The sequence below is a fragment of the Eleutherodactylus coqui genome, chromosome 6 (assembly GCF_035609145.1).
Source record: "Eleutherodactylus coqui strain aEleCoq1 chromosome 6, aEleCoq1.hap1, whole genome shotgun sequence".
In the NCBI taxonomy this organism is placed as follows: domain Eukaryota; kingdom Metazoa; phylum Chordata; class Amphibia; order Anura; family Eleutherodactylidae; genus Eleutherodactylus; species Eleutherodactylus coqui.
Window position 1 is genome coordinate 226,643,893 of NC_089842.1, and position 13,005 is coordinate 226,656,897.

The 13,005-nt window shown below is 46.2% G+C and overlaps 1 protein-coding gene and 1 long non-coding RNA gene across 5 annotated transcripts in view; both read right to left on the reverse strand.

The window, feature by feature from the left end:
• Positions 1 to 892: 892 nt before the first annotated feature.
• LOC136633344 (uncharacterized) overlaps positions 893 to 13,005 on the reverse strand; it is an 86,610-nt gene continuing 74,497 nt past the window's right edge. Inside the window, exon 2 of the long non-coding RNA XR_010793259.1 lies at positions 893 to 1,446. This is a non-coding gene — a long non-coding RNA (uncharacterized lncRNA). The remainder of the gene's footprint in view (positions 1,447 to 13,005) is intronic.
• LOC136633339 (class I histocompatibility antigen, F10 alpha chain-like) overlaps positions 893 to 13,005 on the reverse strand; it is a 44,998-nt gene continuing 32,885 nt past the window's right edge. For 2 of the 4 annotated variants that reach the window (XM_066609004.1, XM_066609003.1), the window contains exons 4-8: positions 12,102 to 12,374; positions 8,465 to 8,563; positions 5,316 to 5,345; positions 4,038 to 4,080; positions 893 to 3,605 (exon numbers count right to left, since the gene is read on the reverse strand). In XM_066609004.1, the coding sequence (XP_066465101.1) occupies positions 4,040 to 4,080; positions 5,316 to 5,345; positions 8,465 to 8,563; positions 12,102 to 12,374 (443 nt within the window). In that variant the 3' untranslated portion in view covers positions 893 to 3,605; positions 4,038 to 4,039. Of the gene's footprint in view, positions 3,606 to 4,037; positions 4,081 to 5,315; positions 5,346 to 8,460; positions 8,564 to 12,101; positions 12,375 to 13,005 lie in introns of all 4 variants that reach the window. The other 2 variants (XM_066609006.1, XM_066609005.1) reach the window with 2 other exon arrangements.

A 13,005-nucleotide genomic window follows, 5' to 3' on the forward strand; every position in this document is an offset into this window, starting at 1 on the left:
CTGACTTGTGATAACAAAAAGCAGTTTTATTGGGGGCGGCAGCGATGCGAGATTATTCTGTAAAAAAAGCATCGCTGACTCACAAATCGCAGTAAACTAAGATGCGATTTTCTCGGGGCAAAATCGTGATCGCCCGTGTGAAACTGGCCTTAGAGCTACAAAAGCAAACTGCAATCAACTTACTCCATCATATTATAACTAGTAATTAGAGATGAGCGAGCATACTCGCTAAGGACAATTACTCGATTGAGCATTGTCCTTAGCGAGTATCTCCCCGCTCGGCAGAGAAGGTTCGGCTGCCGGCGCGGGTGACAGGTGAGTTGCGGCCATGAGCAGGGGGTAGCGGGGAGAGTGGGAGAGAGAGATCTCCCCTCTGTTCCTCCCCGCTCTCCCCCGCCGAACCTTCTCTGCCAAGCGGGCAGGTACTCGCTAAGGGCAATGCTCGATCGAGCAATTGCCCTTAGCGAGTATGCTCGCTCATCTTTACTAGTAATTATTAGGAAACTATAATCCCAATGTCCTACTGTCACACAGTAGCTTGATTACCACACAAGACGAACACAGCTTGCCTCCTTCCACAGCAGTGACATTACCGCAGGTCCCTCAGCCCACCGCATCTCTGTGGTGGCGGTAGGTCAGTGTGTTTTGTCAGGACTGCTGAGATGTCTCTGACATAATTGCAGTTTAGTTGTATTCTCATTTTATTATATTTGTCCTCCCCTTTTCAAGAGCCCTGTGTTCTGTCGGTTTTATATAAGTTATAGGGCCATCAATGATGTCACCAGAGGGCGGTGTGATGACATCACCAGGGGTGGAGCATGAGAATCACACACACATACTCAGACAAGTGGTCATTAGTAGTTTGATTCCACAGTAACACAAAAGGCCAATCTTGATCTTCATCTAAATGTACTTTAATGGTAAATGAAATCATCAGAAGTCAGTAAGGAGGAAATACTGGAAGATGGATTTATTACAAACCCGCACAGTAGAGGCGTTACATTGTCATCCTGCTTTACAGATGTAGCCAGGTGTAATGTGACTTATCTCTTAGGCACGTTAGGTCATTCAAAAGTTATTGTCCTCTTATCTTAACACCATGGACCGCAGCCCAGAAGGTCATCATAGCAGGGAAATCAGGTGAAACTTTCCCATTCTCCGGGTGAAGAGATACAAGCGGTTGGTGCCGGCAGTCCGGGATCTCACACTTCTTCATGATTTACACTCTTTATTGACTGGAAATTATTTAGTGCTGTTATCTCCTCTTTCTGAATGCTGACTACATTATATTCATCCAAGAACCAACAATATGGCTGGACAGTGACCTAATTTATAGGGTGTCTATTCTAATACATGTATAGTCAGGATCGGACTAGCCAACAGGGTAACAGGAGAATCCACCGGTGGTCCCAGAGCCAAGAGTGGGCCACACCAGTTGTACATGGCCTGGTACACTACTGCACTACATACAGATAGGCAGCACTCAGCAGGCCTATACATCCATACAATAAACTGGCTATCTCTATAGACACATGAGTGGCTAAGATGACATCTAGGGGCAGCTGGAGACCGGACGCTATTCTCCCATCATAAACCCGCACTTCTCATTTTCTTTTCATTGAAGTATATAGAGAATTTCGTGACTGAGAGTTTGCAAATGGCGATGAGTTATTATTTGCATGTATCAGTACTGTGAGCCCCCAGAATGCATTTTACTGGTGGGCCCTAGGCACTCCAGTCCAACTCTGTATATAGTGTGGGATATAATGGCATTAGCCAGACCTACTGCTTGTATCAGACAACCATTCCATAAGACGGCAGCTACATGGATGACTTTCTTTGCATGGATGTATGGAGTCACCGGAAAACATGGCGGTCGTCCATGAGAACTGTGTGAAGTTTGTAGAGTTTTCATGAACTCCTGAACACTCACTTTCTGTCCCCAGAACTGCTCCCGTCCTGCCCAACCGGAGCTCGTTCCTTCACAGGAGACACATAATACTGCTATATGTTGTGTACAACAAGCCAATTTGCCTCTTCCAATGCAAAAATAATGCAGTAAGAGTCACACATACTCGCAATCAATATCTGCTGCACAATGATGGCTGACTGCCCTCTCATTAGTCTCCTGGTCCCCTGATATCAGGGGTCCTAAGTAACCCAACCCCCACTCACCCACTTCATACAGGAACGTAAGATGCAAAGAGCTCTGTTCCCTGTATTGTAAATAAGAAATTACTAATCTGTGCGGAGCGCCAGCGGGGAGCGCTCCTGAGCCGTATCTTGTATGGGATCTGCCGTGTGAGGAGTGGAGGGATGAAGAACACCACTTTAGTGTATTTACACCAGATATTCCCCCGTGTAATATGGAAGAACGGATAACTGCACTTTACTGGACAAATACAAATCAACTAAATTACAGCAAAACTACAATAAAATGAAATCCTCACTGAAAATATGAAAAGCCTGAAATAAAACGACATATTATATACACCGATCCTCCATATAATATTATATAAGCTGATCCGCCATATAATGTAATGCACTTTTATGGCAAATAAGTAAGACACTGAAACCTGTAAGCCAGAACCCCGAAACCTTATTAAAATCATCAAGCCTATGTAAAGAATAGATCAGAAGAACAAGAGAAGAAAACCTGCCGTATCACAAATTATCACAAATGTCAAGTCATTTACTATCGGATCCTCTTATTAGCCCATCTAATAAAAGAATTCTCCCAGGAAAGCTGATCTCCCGGTCCGACGGCTGAAACCACCGATGATCAGCCATTATTGCTGAGGATCTGCTGGCGTCACACATTTCCCTGCAGCGGATCTTTCCTTTATGGCTGATATAGGGGCTTCTCAGTAAGGGCTGTGGAGTCAATTGGCCAAATGTTTGACTCTGGTTTTGACTCCTTCATAAATGGCGCTTGTATAATAAATAGTAATACATTTACTGCAGTGTAATGGTGATATCAGGATTATTATATGCTAATATATAACATTTTTATTTTGAGGTTGGAGCTGGCATATTTTTATCAACTCCACCCAAAACGGACGTAGTCTCCAGAGCCCTAAGGGGCCACCTTATATGATATCCGTGTGTTATAGCAGAGCATAGGGTCAAAGGTCAAGTTGGGACAAGCCCTTTAAATCAGCTTCTTTTAAGACCTTTCCACACACACAAACTACCCTTCCTTCTGATATGTCCTCAGACCGAAATGGCCAAGACCAGGTAGTGGAGACCTCTGGTGGCACCCTGACAGCACAGTGATTATTAGGAAGTTATCAGATGAATATCTACATCAGTGTCCCATCATATCAGTGAGCCGTCCGGCACCGGCTGCACGATGAACACTACAGATCTCAGTAGTATAGTGACCTCTCTGGAGGACGGAAGTGGCAGAATTTAGGAACATCCACTTTCTTCAGCTTTGGGAGAGGTTTCTGTGGGTGATATTGCCTGCGAGGCTGTCTTATACGAGGATTCGGCTGCAGACTCAGATTATTGTATCCGGCAGGTTCCCTTTATATTACACACAAGGATATAATGACGGATTTATAGGTGAGATTTGTTGTATCCAGAAGAAAACTTGTCCGGTTCTGTAATGACAAAATAGTAGAAAACATTCCCATCAGAGGTCATTGTAGGGGTGTAATAATATCCTAAATGCCCAATACCCTTCTATAATACAGGAAACACCACAATATAATAATATGTACAAGTTTTATTACAGCAGAAAGTAGGAAGCAACATATTATAAAGGACACAACAGCTCGGAGCAGCGGTTCTTATAGTGGATATGTAATGGACATAACTATAGATATTCGATATTACTCTACATACTTTGTACTGGCCTTAGCCATGTTCTTGTGCCAAGCTGGTTATCATTGGAAACTGTCAACAAACCCCTCCAAGAGCTGAACTGCTATAATTTAGTCAAAAACACACAGTGCTTTCCTGGATGTCCTACGCAGCAGCACATTTCACATTTCATTACATGGCGGCACTATTTATGAGACATTATCACTCACCGTTAGGCTTTGGCGCTATTAGACTCAGATGATGTGTCTGAGGCTGGAAACATAGGAAAATTGTTTAAGTGACATTCCACATTTAATTCACAGCGAAAATGAAAAGTTAAGAAACTTTACACAAAAACTGTAAAGCAAAGAATTTACAGATTGTTAGTTATTTCATTTTTATTCCTCATTCATGGCCGGCCAAACATTCTTCTGGTTTTGTTTAGTCCAGACAGCGATTATCTCCATTCTGAAGACTGTTAATTGTATTTATCTTGTGACGCCACATGACTAAGTTACAGAATAATTTAGGCAAAATGAAAGAGATCATATGGAATTAGAAAAACATGGCTGCTTTCTTCCTAACAGGGCGCAACACCTGTCCATATGTGGTATTGCACCTCAGTTTTATTGTAGTCAATGGGGCTGAGCTGCAATACCACATGCAACCTGTGGACGGCTGTGGCGCTGTTTAAAGAAGAAAGCAGCCTTGTTTTTCTAACCCTGAACAACTCATTAGAAGGCAAGCCCTGCCCAGATGTCAGATTACAGCACATGGAATTGATAAAGAGTTCAAGACTTGGGAGCCCCCTCTTTGAACCAGAAAGTGAGCCGTGCTGTTAGGGTAGGCCCACATGCACCAGAATTGATGTGGATTTTACCTGCAGATCAAAATACAATAGGAAGTTGGAATTTAAAGATCAGCGGCTTGTCAATTCCTGTAGGGGGTTTTCACCCCTTTCAGTGGGATGAAATCTGGGGTGAGTCTGCAACAGTCCCCACATGTAACATGCGGATTGTCTTATGGATCACTGTGGATTTGCAGTGGAGCTAGCTGTGGTGTGCGGACCAAGTCTTGGAGTTGTCCCCCATCTGGCGGATACAAGTCATCCATGCACTGTATTGTCCTGACATTGGTGGGGAAATATCTGACCGGCCATGACTTCACCCAGCAGATCTGGGATGGGGGCTCCCATATTAACAGTGAAGTCCATGGTGGAACAATACCTTTAAACTGTAGATTACAAAATTATCATCTCAGTCAGCCATGGCCGATATGGGAATACCCATCTGTAAGCCGCAGCCAGAGATGAATCAGATTAGAGGAACAGTCCAGATGGATGTTCTGTGTCTTTCTGTAACTCTCAGACGTGAATGGAAGTTACCAGCAGTCCCAGCCCGCTCCTATATACATCATATACTGTCCTCCATATCCCTCCCATCACTAACAGTACATTAGTCATCATCACCAATAGTGAGACAGCGGAGCCGCGTGTACACAATACTCACTGCTGGTCGTCTTGTAGCCGGCGCGCCTTCCTAAAAAAACAGGAGATGAAATTAGGAGCAGAAACCTAAAGAGTCCATTATTATAATTGGTGACATAAGAACAATTCATGGAATAATCAGCCAACTCCTATGGAAACATCCGCTCACAGCCTTCAGGTGCATTCACACGAACGTATATCGGCTCGGTTTTTACGCCGAGCCGATATACGTTGTCCTCGTGTGCAGAGGGGGGAGGATGGAAGAGCCAGGGCCAGGAACTGTGCTCACGCCCCCTCTCTGCCTCCTCTCCGCCCCTCTGCACTATTTGCAATGGGGAAAGGTGGGAAGGGGGCGTGGCTAATTCACAGACCTTAGCCCCACCCCCGTCCTGCCTCCTCTCATTGCAAATAGTGCAGAGGGGTGGAGAGGAGGCAGAGAGGGGGCGGGAGCTGAGTTTCTGCTCCTGGGCTCTTCCAGCCCCCCCCCCCCTGCACATGAGGACAACGTATATCGGCTCGGCGTGAAAACCGAGCCGATATACGTTCGTGTGAATGCACCCTTCTCCTGTTGGGGACAGATTGGGCTTTTAATCATCGTTAGAGATGAGCGAATGTACTCGGATAAGCACTACTCGTCCGAGTAATGTGCTTTATCTGAGTACCTCTCTGCTCGTCCTGAAAGATTCGGGACGCGCTGCGGAGCGGGGAGCTGCAGGGGAGAGCGGGGAGGAACGGAGGGGAGATCTTTCTCTCCCTCTCTCCCGCCCGCTCTGCCCCGCTCCCCGCTGCGACTCACCTGTCAGCAGTGGAGCGCCCCAAATCTTTCAGGACGAGCGGAGAGATACTCGGATAAAGCACATTACTCGGACGAGTAGTGCTTATCCGAGTACGTTCGCTCATCTCTAATCATCGTTCTTCATCTTGGATATTTAGTTGATCATCTTTATCCTGAGGAAACGAAGGGCTCATTCACACCTCGGTGATTTCGGCAGGTATTACAGCCACGTGATATGCGGTGAATGGAGTCAGTGAACGTATATGGACTGGCATTGATCCGTTCGCATTAGCGTGCAAGTACTGCATGTAGGTATGTGTGTGAAAAGGATCTATTTTTGGACTTATTCACACAAACGTATGCGTTAATATGTTCGCCGTTACGGAATGTATATTTGCATGAATGGAGGAGATAGCAAGAATCAGGATGACACGTCCCTGCTAGCCCATCCACTGTTTTTTGCAATCAAAATGCCTGTTCACACACTTGGGTGTAACACCTTCCCATGGAATAGAATGGTAATTAAATGCCTAATTAGGGCCAGCTGCCTTTTTTTTGGGTTGTAAGCAGGTAACTCCCCCCTCCTTTTTGTTCTGCTGCCATAGCGGTCTATGGCAGCTTTCTGCGTAGCACGGACAGGATAGGTCAAGGCCTACCTTTTGGCAGACTAAGATTTTGCGCAGATAAAACCCGTTCGTTTGGATGAATCCATTTATATTGAAGGCATTGCTCGGTCACGTTATACTTGTGACTTTTACACTTGTGGAAATGCTTCAGCAAATACAGTCAGGTGAAGTTAGGCTTTCTCTTGTACTACGCCCCCTGAGCCCTATACTTGTGTATGGGTAGTGTGTGTAACACAGTCTATACTCAATACATGGTGCATGGGGTGACGATTGGTCGGCAACCCCGCTATGAAACAGAGCGGGGTATTAAGAAAAAAAACAAAACACAAAAGTCAGTGTGAACTATACCTGCCATACGTGGAAATAGCTGGCTCATCGCTGGCTCCCACTACCATAAAACGCTGCGTGACCCAATGAGGCTTGAGGCCGGCTTCAGATGGGCAAGAAAATCACTTACAAAACTGTGTTTGTACGAGAAGCAGCGCTGCATTATTACTGACACTAAGGCCCAGCCCATTTTTCCCCAGTGTGAGTGTGAATAGCAAAAAAAAACCCCAAAAACTTGGTTCTTGTGCTAAAGCGCTCTGTTGCGGTGAGTGTATTAGGGCACGCCCCATGTGTTTTTGCCCTTAAATGTACACCATAGTGATCGGCAGATGGCTGCGATTATCAGTCACTCGCCACTAATTCTCTAACTTCCCGCTGCCGTACAAGCGTGAAATTTAGCACGAGTATTCTTTACACCCTAAAACAGAAAAGTAAAGGGGTCACAACTTCATTATTAAATTGTCCTGTTATACAGCCGTTAACATCACAGCTCTAGAAGGGGAGAAAAATGTGTGTTGAGGCCCTTAATGTGCATGCAGTGTTAGGGCAGAAATACATGGGAGCATGCGCAGCTACGGAGCGCACTGGCGCATGAACCAGGGTTTGATTTGCTTTTTTGAGTATTTGACAACCAGGCTATAACGCGCAAGTTTGAAAGAAAAAAAAGAGGGCAACATATTTCCTGGTCCTGCCCGATCTTTCTCGCACGGAGTATTAACAGCCGAGAATACAGATAGTGAAGATGAAACCATTGAAATCAGTGGCTTCGTTTTATCCCGTCATACGGCTGTGATTATTTGTATAGTAGGACTAAATCACGCCCATCTGTTTAAGCCCCGAGGGCTCATGTCTACGGGCATTATTTCACCAAGTATTACATCGGAGATCAGGCGATATCGCCCTCGGGGCGGTGTCAGACGGCCGTATGCCCAACCACACTCGCCGCTATGAAGTGTTGTTGTACATGAACAGATTTTTTTTTTCCTTCTCAGACTTTTCAAACTTGGTGCCATAACTCAGGAGATGGAAAAAAACAGCGGGACCAGAAGTCATGCCCTATCTTTCCCGCACGTAGTTAACACTATATATAGTTCTATCTTTTCTCGTCTGTACAATTAACAGGCAAGAATCCCGCTAGTAAAAACTAAACCACTGAAATCAGTGTTATCCTTTTGTCCCGTTCTGCGCCCGTGATCATCATGGCCGTATAATGGGACAAAAATCACGTTTGTCTGTTTGAGCCCCCAATGAGGCGATTCACAAGGCCGATTCTTCATGGACTAATGGCCCGTGTGAAATAAGTCTCCGTGTCCTATCCTCATCCATTATCACAGATCTGAATAGCACTCACAATGTGAGGGGTCCGTGACCATCATCTGCCTTCTGATGGGTTCTGCACATCCTGGATCTAGCGGTGTGAATATAGTATATACTGATACTTACTTCTATATAGGAGAAATCCAAGACCTCCTAGAAGAACAGCAGTGACGACCACCGCAGCTACGACCACCGGTGTCACCCAGGCGCTCCGCTGTTCTGGTTCTGGAGAGAAAACGGTAACTATGAGCTGCGGATTATACTGAGAGCTTCACATGGAATCTTACGGGTTATTAAACCTACTGAACTCATAAATAACAGACACCAATAATAGATAGAAAAGGTTGAAGTGTTTATTTAACGGGGTTACCAACAATGGGGTCCCACATCTCTGCACCTCCATATATCACTGCTGCTGATTCTGCCCGCCAACCACAGGCATGTTCCCGCCATTTTCCTTCAGCCAATCTGCTGCTGTTGCCAGGCACTCCATCACTGGGCAGAACCCTTCCTCCATCTCATCTGACGCTGTAATGGCCTCTAACATATGTTGGTTAACCAGAAGCCCCTCCATAGAGGGTGACATATCATCCATCCTGTACCTAATGCTCCCAGATTCCATCAGGCTTTCCCTCCTAACTGTCCCTCAGGCCTCACATATTTTGCAATCCAAAATTGGATTGCAAAAGGTTAATACTATGTACCAGAAAGGTAAGGCAGGATGGGGTCCAGCTGCCCGCTCCCACCCCCCACCCCCCCCCCCCCCCGCTCGTGCGGACTAGCGCGCAGTTTAAGTAGTCCGGAAAAAACAACTTGGTTCTTGTTAAACTACGCTCTGCAGCTATGAGTGTATTAGTACGTTCGCCCGTCTGTTTTATGCCCTCAGTCAGGCCCTAGGACTGGAGGAGTACACGGTACTTGTAGAGATGACGGAGGACGCTCCTGTGCAGCATGTCCTAATATGGTGTGTAATACACACATTATAGACTACAGGTGCAGAAAATACCCATGTTACATGCGTGTTTGCTGCATAATGCGTATGAGGACTTATGACGGGCGCGATTTAGTCCCTCTCTGAGGCCGTGAAATTCACAACCGCATAATTGATTCCAACGGTTTTGTTTTCCCTTGCGGGATTCTCGTGCGTTAATACTACGTGCCGGAAAGAAAGGACCGGACACAGCTTCCTAATTGTTATTCTCAGACTCCTGTAAGGCTTGAGGGACAGTTAGGAGGGAAAGCCTCATGGGATCTGGGAGCTTTATGTACATGATGGATGGATGATATGTCACCCTCTATGGCGCCTCATGGGATCTGGGAGCTTTATGTACATGATGGATGGATGATATGTCACTCTCTATGGAGCCTCATGGGATCTGGGAGCTTTATGTACATGATGGATGGATGATATGTCACCCTCTATGGAGCCTCATGGGATCTGGGAGCTTTTGTACATGATGGATGGATGATATGTCACCCTCTATGGAGCCTCATGGGATCTGGGACCTTTATGTACATGATGGATGGATGATATGTCACCCTCTATGGAGCCTCATGGGATCTGGGAGCTTTATGTACATGATGGATGGATGATATGTCACCCTCTATGGAGCCTCATGGGATCTGGGAGCTTTATGTACATGATGGATGGATGATATGTCACCCTCTATGGAGCCTCATGGGATCTGGGAGCTTTATGTACATGATGGATGGATGATATGTCACCCTCTATGGAGCCTCATGGGATCTGGGAGCTTTATGTACATGATGGATGGATGATATGTCACCTTCTATGGAGCCTCATGGGATCTGGGAGCTTTATGTACATGATGGATGGATGATATGTCACCCTCTATGGAGCCTCATGGGATCTGGGAGCTTTATGTACATGATGGATGGATGATATGTCACCCTCTATGGAGCCTCATGGGATCTGGGAGCTTGATGGATGGATGGATGATATGTCACCCTCTATGGAGCCTCATGGGATCTGGGAGCTTTATGTACATGATGGATGGATGATATGTCACCTTCTATGGAGCCTCATGGGATCTGGGAGCTTTATGTACATGATGGATGGATGATGTGTCACTCGCTATGGAGAAGGTTTTCTGGTTAACCATGATATCTTACAAAGGTCATTACTGGGTCAGATGAGATGGCAGAGAGTGAGTTCTGCCCGGTGATGGACTGGTTGGCAGCAGCAGATGATTGGCTGAAGGAAAATGGCGGGAAATGCCTGTGGTTGTCGGGCAGAATCAGGTGACCTGACGGCGGCTGGTGATTGGTCCAGAGGAACAAGCCGAGAGGAGCAGCAGTGAGATATGGAGGTGCAGAGATGTGGGCCATCATCATCTGGAAAGGAAGCAGCATTCCGCCCTCCCTCCCTTAGGTTTGTCGCGGTGTAGTTAATGGGGGATTGTCGCCCGCATTAGGCGGGTGGGCAGGTAAACTTGGGGAGAGTTTGGTGGTGGTAAACTCATGTCTGTAAGACAGAGTTTACACAAACTGTTATGGTTATTGATTGGTTATTAAACTTGGGTCTGTAAAACAAAGTTTACAGCAAGTGTTATGGTTCTTATTGGTTACATTTCTCCCCAATGTTGGTAACCCCGTTAATAAACACTGCGGCCGCCTTTATCCAATATTGGGGTCTGTGTCGGTTATTTATAAGAGTTTGGTAAGGTTTTAATAAAGCGTAAGATCCCATGTACTATAGCCCGGAGTCTGAAGAGTCCAAACAAAGAAGCGGTTCATGCCCCAATACGCTCCGTAGCAGCAAGCGTATTAGTGCTTGTGCCCGCGTGTTTTTACCCTTATGCGCCATAGTACGAGAGTTTGAGAAGAACAGCAGGAAGATATTCCTACGCGCGAGGGGAAAAAAAAAAAGATCAATTCTGCCTTCTCTTCCTGCTGTTTTCCCATGTGTAATAGTGCGATGTTTAAGCAGTAAAAAACAAAGAGGGGGGGGGGGGGGGGGTGTTCATCTCTACTTTTAAAAAGCCAGAACTTGTTTATTTTCCCATCAGCCATATGAGGTCTTACGTTTTACATGGTGAACTGTAGTCTTTATTGGTACCATTTTGGAGTACATATAGTGTATTTTATGTCCCTGTAGGGGATATGAACAATAATAGCTATGATCACTATGATAATACATTGCAATACTTCTGTACTGCCATGCCTTATCGCTTACAATAGTGATCATAGGCCATGGCAGGCCCGGACACCAGAGTGTGGCGATGTAATCGTGGAGGGCCGATGACAAGACAGGGAGAGAGCGCTCCCTTGGTGAACACTTTACATGCTGCAGAGTGTACATTGATTGCAGCATGTAAGGGCTTAGCAGCAGGGATCAATGTTCTCATCGATCCCTGCTGTTGCTTCTGAGCCCGCGCCATCCACGGGACACAAGTTTATGTCCTGTTGTGTTAACTACCACCCTGCCAGGACATAACCTTACATCTTATGGCATTAAGGGGTTAAGAGGAACCGGTCACCTCCAAACATCACCACAAAGTTATGGTATCAGGGAAGGTGATGGGGAGCCGAGAGAAGTATATTTTGTACTCCGAAGCCCCCCCCATCATCACCTCCTGGAACATCATAACTTAGTTTATAGTTGTGTTCAGGGTCAACAGGTTCCCCTAATGAGATGCCGGCGATCAATAGATTACATAATTACATATCACAATACTGATCACTAATCATGACATATTCAATCGTCTACCCCCATCATCCACCCTGCAAGGATACAACTCACCCCACACAATGCTCAGCGGCGCCCCTAGGCTGCTGTGGTCCACATAACAGGAGTAGCTGTCGCCCTCTTTGGGGATCACTTCTGCACTGACCCTGATCTGATAGGTGCCATCAGGATTGGGGAGGACATGTGTGGTGTGATATGAAGGAAGGTCGTCCACCCCGTTCTTCATCCACTTCACATGCACATGCCTGGGATGGAAGCCGTACACCAGGCAATGAAGCGTCATGGCGTCATCTTCATCCTGAGCGGATACCTTCACCTGCGGAGGAACTGAGGGGGAAAGAAGAGAATGTAAGTGACCACCTGCAGCGCAGATCTGATGTGTCTTCTCTGTACAACCAGCCCCCCGTACTGTGTATAACACCTAGGACCCCCTATACTCCTCATATAAGAACAAGTCTCCTCCGTACAACCAGCCCTCCCCGTACTGTGTATAACACATAGGACCCCCTATACTCCTCATATAAGAACAAGTCTCCTCCGTACAACCAGCCCTCCCCGTACTGTGTATAACACCTAGGACCCCCTATACTCCTCATATAAGAACAAGTCTCCTCCGTACAACCAGCCCCCTGTACTGTGTATAACACTCAGGACCCCCCTATACAACTCATATAAGAGCAGGTCTCCTCTTTTCAATTAGTAGAGCCCTCCGTACTGTGTATAACACTCAGGACCCCCCTATAGAACAGGTCTGCTCCGAAAACCCAGCCCCCGTACTTTGTATAACACTCAGGACCCCCTATACTCCTCATATAAGAACAGGTCTCCTCTGTACAAGCAGAGCCCCCTGTACTGTGTATAACATTCAGGACTCCCTATAAACCTCATAACAACAGGTCTCCTCCGAAAACCCAGCCCCCGTACTTTGTATAACACTCAGGAACCCCTATATTCCTCA